A 7,503-nucleotide genomic window follows, 5' to 3' on the forward strand; every position below is an offset into this window, starting at 1 on the left:
TACTGAATGTGTTAGCTTGTTTACATGTATGTGCTCTGCAGGTTTTCAGGAAGATCCAGTCTAGGAACTGGTTTTTGTTGGCTTGACAATCACTGAGCTGCTGGTGAACAGAGTTTGGTGGAACCCATTCAGGAACATGTTCTTCAGCCGGTGCAGGAAGTGAACATATCTCACTCCGGGTCCATAACCAGAGAACACGTGTGACACCTGCAGGCCAACAGAGAGACACACAATGAGGAACCAGAAACCAGGACAGGAAGAAGTTAAGAGTAAAGATTACCACTTGTAAAAACAAAAAAAAAATGGTTTAACTTGATTAAGCTGTAGCTTGCTAGTACTGCAACTACATTTCATGCTAAGGGCTTCTAACTCTCCTGAGAAGTGAACACCTGTTGATACGTTTAACTGAAACCGCCTGGTCAGCATTTTAAATAATGTGCTGACTAAATGTACCACATTCACAGCCTTGATTTACAATTTACAAACTTTAAGAAGCCAACTTTTCATTCCAACAATGAGGGACATCAAAGAATATTCAAATCTTTAGCAAAACTTGTCAATTGTATGACAGGGATGTAGATGAAGAAGGAGAAAAAGGTGACTGAGGGAGTTAAATGACGTTACGCTGTTCTTTTGTGATTTACCTTCTGAAACTGATACAAGAAGAAAGGTAGGTGCAAGTTGGTTTTGAACATAGATTTTTAAAGAACAAAATGATTTGGTTTCTTGATTTTTGTTAGGACAGGTTTAGGTCTTAGGCAGTGGTGTAGTAGTGCCTAAAGACGTGGGTATACTCTTAATTTGTTTGTATTTGTAAAAGTGGCCCTTCTAGCAGATCAAAAAATGTCCTCTGCTGTAAACAGTGACATGTAAGATTACTCTTGCATATTAAGTCAGTGTGTGCGTACTAGCCAATAGAGACAGAGTAGGGAGGATAATCCCTTCACCATCCGAGGAACAAAAATTGCTGCATTCTGAATATTGCCAATCAATCAATGGTGGTAATCAGAGGGGATTGAGAAGTGGGTATACTCTGTACACCTGCATACACCCTGCACTACACCACTGGTCTTAGGTGTTTTTAAAGGGAGCTGGACTATCATCTGTAAAGTTGAGTATTTTGTAAGTTCATAATCATCAGGTGTCTGTTATAGTTTTTGATCATGTCTATAGTTAACTCATGTTCACAGACGTTGTTGCGGTCAGTTTTAGATGTTACCTGGATCACATGCAATACCTCAGACTGGACTCTGGGTTTCTCAAGGCAGGTGTCTGACTCGTGGACATTACATACTAAATCAGAGCTGATGTTACGTTCACTTCTCAACATAGTGACTGAGGTAAAACTAAATTACTTCTTCTCTAAGTGTGTGCCTTATAAATACTCCTATTTAGTTCAAGTCCATGCACATTTGTTGTTGCTGTTGTTTTGAATGCACATCCTTTTGCACATTATCTTTGTGCTTTTGTACATCTGGAGTTTTATTTTGTGTTAATAATTACTTAATTGAATCTTGCACATGATTTTTATGTCTTTCCATGCTTTTCTATCGCCTTTACATTTCAAACAGATCATTTTATGACATGGTAGTTTAAACTTTTTGTTGTCTAGTTTTATTTGTGAATATATCCGACCCTCAGGTAGCTTCTGCTGCAGTTCAACATCTCTCAGTAGCTACTAAAAAGCATTTGGTAGCTTTTAAAAGTAGCTGCCGTCACACAGCATACACATGTCCCTGTTAGGACTCAGCGACTCACCTCCTTCCAGTTGTGTGAGTAAGCGCTGCGGTCCTCGATTGGCTGGACAGAGTGCTCTGAGATCACCGTGCTTTTGTCTGCAGCGAGTAACTTCACGTGCAGCTCGTAGATGTTCTTATGCAGCTGACTCTCCTCATACCTGAAGAAGAATCATTCAAAGAAGCATGTTGGTGAGAAGCCAGCACAGTGAATTTCTCCAAATGTTATTTTATGTTTCCTAATAACTGTGAGCTTTGGCTTTTACTTTAATAAAAGCAGGAAACATAAGGACAGTGCTTATATGTAAAACATCTTGATGAGTATTTTATAAGAGTTTGAGATTCTAGCCTGTATGGCCAAATGTGTCACATTTACAAATCACAACCTTAACAACTACCGAGGCGCATGAAGAGTGAAGGCTTGAAGAGGTCAAAATGCTCCAGCAAAACTTGTACTATGAAGATCAACTTTATTAATGTACTTCAGCCTGTGGCCTTCGACAGGTATCCTACGACCATGATGAAGGCTGCAAGCCAAAACGTGTCGGTCTAATTTGTTAATAAAGTTGATCTTCACATTTACAAATCATACTATATTCTTCATGTTACTTTCTGTACATACTCTGTTCTTAGATAAACATCACCAGAATGAGCTAAAGATGAATGGACAGAAATTTAAACACACATTTTAAATAACTTAATATAATTGTGTTGATTTATATTCTCTCCTTGGCCTTCTAAGTATTCTTATTACATCATAAGCAGCAGCAATGAAATGTGATTTGTTACCTCAACTTGTTGGCAAAAGCAATTCCCAATCTGATGCTCCAATCCTTTTTTTGTTATAAACTACAAACCACTGAGACTTTATAAGAAGGTACACATTATACCAAATTTAATGATGGCTTACTGTCATTCATATGAGCTGAAAATGAGCTCTTAATGAGTCATTTAAAACACTTATTCTGCATGACAATATTTTACAAATTGTAAACTACAAACTTTAAGATTCAGCTCAATTACCTCCTCAATACTGCGAGCCGATAGCAAGTAAAGCAGCATGAAATATGACCTGAATAAACATAGCTCAGTATCTGGGTTTGGCCACCATGTATAGACCCATACAGGGGGAAAAAAATAAGTTTATGAGGGTAAGTCATGTGCAACAACTTCCCTACCTACTGTCAGTAAATAAAGAAGGTTATTGAGGGAGAACTTCTAATAGATGGTTAGTTCTATAATACTCAGAAAATGGCTTTAAAAAGGAAAATTTAATAAATTATAAAGGGCCGATATGTTTACTAATATACTTATAAAGAGCTACATATCGGTTAAAAATGTACCTTAATAAAAGTGTTACACACACACACACACACACACACACACACACACACACACACACACACACACACACACACACACACACACACACACACACACACACACACACACACACACACACACACACACACACACACACACACACACACACACACACACACACACACAGTGAATGTGTAGACTGTGAAAAATGTTCAGCACACAGTGTCTTCTTCGTGTGCACAAGCTGAGCTGATAAGGCCACAGTGATAAGTAATCACACACAGTCTGTAATAAAGGTAGGAGGTGGGCAGAGGTGCTCATTAACCCACCAGTCCTGGATGACTATTTCAGGCTGAAACTCATCCAGTAGCTCCTCCCACAGTCCCTCAGCCTTCAGATCCACAACCTGCTCCATGGAGAACCAGCTGAACACAAGAGAGAACACAAGAGATCTCACATGTAACACATGGCTATTATCTTTACGAAAGAAAAAAAGTACAAGCTTTGTACTAAATATACAAGTATTAATGTTCAACTATTTCCCTTAAGACTGTTTTAATAATGGACTTAGCCACTCTGATGTCACCAATTGTTAATTGACTTCCTTTAAAGCTTCAAGTTTGACATCTTGTTTTTTGGAGCTGTCGAGCAGAACACAGGTTATCAAGGTTTAACAGCCCATGCTAAGGGCTAATTTATTAGCTAGTGAATTAGCTAGGTAATCATGGTGTTTACTGCAGAATGCATGTCTGCTTGCTGTCAGGACAAATTTATTTAATAAACATAAGAAGCAAAGAGAGCAGGAAGAACCTAGTGAACTCAGAGATCGCTCTCAAACATCTTGGATGAGAAAGCTGATGGTGAGAGACACAAAACCATGGAGCATAGAATTCTTGGATAGTATTTTAAATAAACTGCACAGCAAGAAACAAAGGCAGACAGCTAGCTGCCCTCATTTTACAAACTTTTAATATAATTTAAAGGGTTGAGTTATATTAATATTAAAAGGGACAGATACAAAAGCTATAGAGACAAATGCTGAAATTTTGTACCAGGATGTAAACGTGTATATTTCTGCTGTAAAGTTGGACATTTTAACATAGGGCTCTATAGGGAGATTGACTCGCTTTTTGAGCTGGCCTCAAGTGGACATTCGAGGAACTGCAGTTTGTGGCACTTCATGTTGCCTTCACTTCTAAACCCAAGAGGTTGCAGCTTGGTTTCCACCTTACATATAGTGTGAAGGAGAATATGCTCCAGCTGTATGGTAAACACCTGTAACACCCACCTGTAACGCCCCAGCTGACAGATAACAGCACCTGCTGGGATGCCACTGGAGTCGTAGGGGAGGGTTTCTGTACTCGTGGTCCATCCGGTGTAATTGCCTTCAAATGAAGAGAAATGTAGACCTGACCTTTACAAAACTCCCTTTGTGTCCTTTGTTTCTTTATTATCTGTCAAACGCGCTGTCACTCACCTTCGGGCTCAAATCGAGGAGGCCCTCGGTCCGGCCTGTCAGGCAGTTCCGGCTCAGGGGGAGGCCCATCCTTACTCACGCCTGAGAGAAATAAAACAAAGGGCAAGCTGAACAAAAGTACCACACCTACTGAAACCTGTGAAATCCCTCTGTAAATACCACAAAGCCAAAGAATCTGTCTTCCTGACAGGGTCGCCGGGTGTGTCTCTGTGAGAGGAACACACTCTTAACGTATGAGTCAGCAGCTCAAAACAGCTCACACTGCACTCTGGGACTCTCATTAACTACCACTGTACTGTACTGTAATACATTTCTTTCACCCAGGAGGCATCTGTTCAAAGCTTTACATCCTGCATGAATAAAGTAATGTAAACTACCTGCGTTAATGTTATACTGTGCCTAATAATTATAAAGATAATACTGCAGACAGGCAACTATCTGAAGTTCACCTGGTGTGTGGGCGTCTGAGCACCAGGACTGCATGAAAAAAAAAAGTTATTGACAGCTGCTGATTTCATGTAATTATGGTAAATTTAAAAACCTAATTTCAATCAATTTTTTATGGAACAAAAATTATCAGGAAAACTAAATCAATAGGCCACCATGACATCTCTGGCCAACTACAGTAGGCTGCTTTTTTTAATAATCTAAAATTTTACCTTGACAGAAAATCAAAATTGCAATCTGCAGCCATTAATAATGCAGCCATATTTAGCAGTACAGTTCATTTAGGCAGATAAGGGTGCATGGAGTCTGACACCCACTGAGATAACTGAACATCCAACAAACAGCAACAGACTCAGTCAGGATTATTTCAGCAACAGCAGGGTGTAGTCTTACAACAAACTTCCTTAAACCATTAATCAGATTACAGATCACAGTTACTCAATTATATGTAGAAATAAACACAAGGAAGTTGTGCAACATTGTCCACAGTTTAAGAAGCTGTAGAAACTGTAGAAACACTTTAACGGATATTTCAAAGTTCACCTAAGTTTAAAGAGAGCCATATGTTCCCATGATAATGCAGCAGCTGACATGTAATGTAACATCTGTATCAAACTCCACGCCCACTCTACACCAGTTTGAAGAAACTCTGATAGTTCTATCACTTTAAAAGCACTCCTTCGGTACCGTGAGGTGAATGATTCTTCAGTAAATTCCTCCCCAGCGGTTTGGCTTCAAACGTGGACTTCCAGTCCACAGTGTCGGGCAGTGGAGCTCCCTGCAGACCCCACTCTTCCTCACATCTCGTCTTCCACTCAGAGGCAGACATGGTGCGAACAAACGCGGAGTAGGAAAGAACTACTATGAACTGCGTCACACCCAGATGTAGTGTGTGCATGTCAGTGTGCTGCTCCCTCGACTCTTAAAGTTACAGTAGACTCATGTGTGTACGGAAGCTGAAGCGGGAACCTCCGTTGTTGACAAATAAAGCCAATGCGGAAGTGCAAAGTCCTGCAGTTCGTTGAATGTCCGCTTGAGGCTGAACGCAAAAGCCCCTGAAGCCACATACACACCACAGCCAAAAAAAGACAGGTTGGATCTTTTCCAAACAACTCCATTTTGTTTTTACGAGCAATATGTTATCTATAGTTAGGCGTGTACCTGACCTGATTGACCTGTCAGATGTAACGGTTTGTCAAGAGGCTGAAAACCGCCTCAGCTCCAGCTCTCAGCCTGAGAGATTTCAAGCATGGTGGCTGCTGCCGATGAGCCTGCAGAGCCCCCTGCCATCACAGATGGCTGACGTCACTCATATTTACAGTGTATGCGGAATAAAAATAAAAATGAAAAATAAATCAGTTGATCCTTTTCCAGAGTTATTTATCTGCTGCTGTTGATGCTGTTATGATATGATGGTAAAACAGGTTTAAAATGGTGTTGTCTGCATAATCATTGAACTCAATAAATTACTTCACAATGTGTAACAGATGAAGAAGAGGAATCTTTTGCCAGGTAGTGAAAATGTTTTTCCCGGGATAATTCTCAAATCACTTTTTTTTGTCAAAGAAAACAAGTAAATTTTTTTGTCCATTTACAAGGATTGTTTGTTTGTTTACCAGAAAAAGATACAAGTTAGAAAATATAAAACATTTTTATAAAGAGTTATTTTTGAGCTATTTACATTTATCGGATAGGACAACGGATAGAGTAGAAAACCAGGGAGAGAGAGAGAGTGAGGAATGACATCTTCCTTACTGTATATGGGGAGCAACCTAACCACTGGGTCATCTGCACTCCGAAAATATGCAATTTTTATTATTTATATTTAAAAAAATATATAAAATGTATGAAAATAAATAACTATTTTATAGAGGTTGTGATTATTTTTAAATCGTTATTATTTGCATATGTTTTTAATTGTTTAAATTAGAAACAATTCACCACTTTTATAGATAAGGTATATATCCTATCACATGCAGACTCCTTACACTGCTTACAACGGTCCTGAGTTTGTCACATCACTTATGCGGTTATTAAATATATATAGCAGAGCACAGTGAAGGCATTTTATTTCTACACGACTGCAGTGTGCTTTTGGAGTGTTTTTTGAAGGACATTTTTTAATTGAATTAATTTTTACCCATGCCAGGCAGTACCCCTTCACAAGATGAATCAAGCAAACCCCAAACAGAGAACCTGCATGTGATTAAAAGACCTGTTTGTCCCTATTCAACACACCTTTATAATATATCATCTACAGAAGGAGCCGTTGGTCTGTCTGCTGGTGTTTCTGCCAGAAGCACTTTGCCCCTATACGATCACTTCATATCTACAGGAGACATTACTGCTCTGACCTTTGTACTGTTAAGAGATGCAATATAAGGCACTGGTATGGATTTAAATGTAAATGATGGTGAATACAGTATAAGCAGCATTGCTTCATTTGATTCTCTGCAGAGTTGTTGCTCCCTCGTACCTCATGCCGTAGTTTGGAGAGTGCAGCAGTAAAGTAAACAATGT

General features: G+C 39.3%; 1 protein-coding gene across 1 annotated transcript; it reads right to left on the reverse strand.

The window, feature by feature from the left end:
- nccrp1 (P1, F-box associated domain containing) lies at positions 1–5,915 on the reverse strand (the record flags this gene model as incomplete). Its single annotated transcript, XM_020629262.3, is given in 6 exon segments — positions 1–207; positions 1,759–1,897; positions 3,389–3,484; positions 4,348–4,444; positions 4,537–4,617; positions 5,671–5,915. Coding segments are annotated over 6 exon segments (771 nt in total). The 5' UTR covers positions 5,882–5,915.
- Between the last annotated feature and the right edge of the window lie 1,588 nt (positions 5,916–7,503).

This window comes from Labrus bergylta, chromosome 14 (assembly GCF_963930695.1).
Source record: "Labrus bergylta chromosome 14, fLabBer1.1, whole genome shotgun sequence".
Taxonomy (NCBI): Eukaryota; Metazoa; Chordata; class Actinopteri; order Labriformes; family Labridae; genus Labrus; species Labrus bergylta.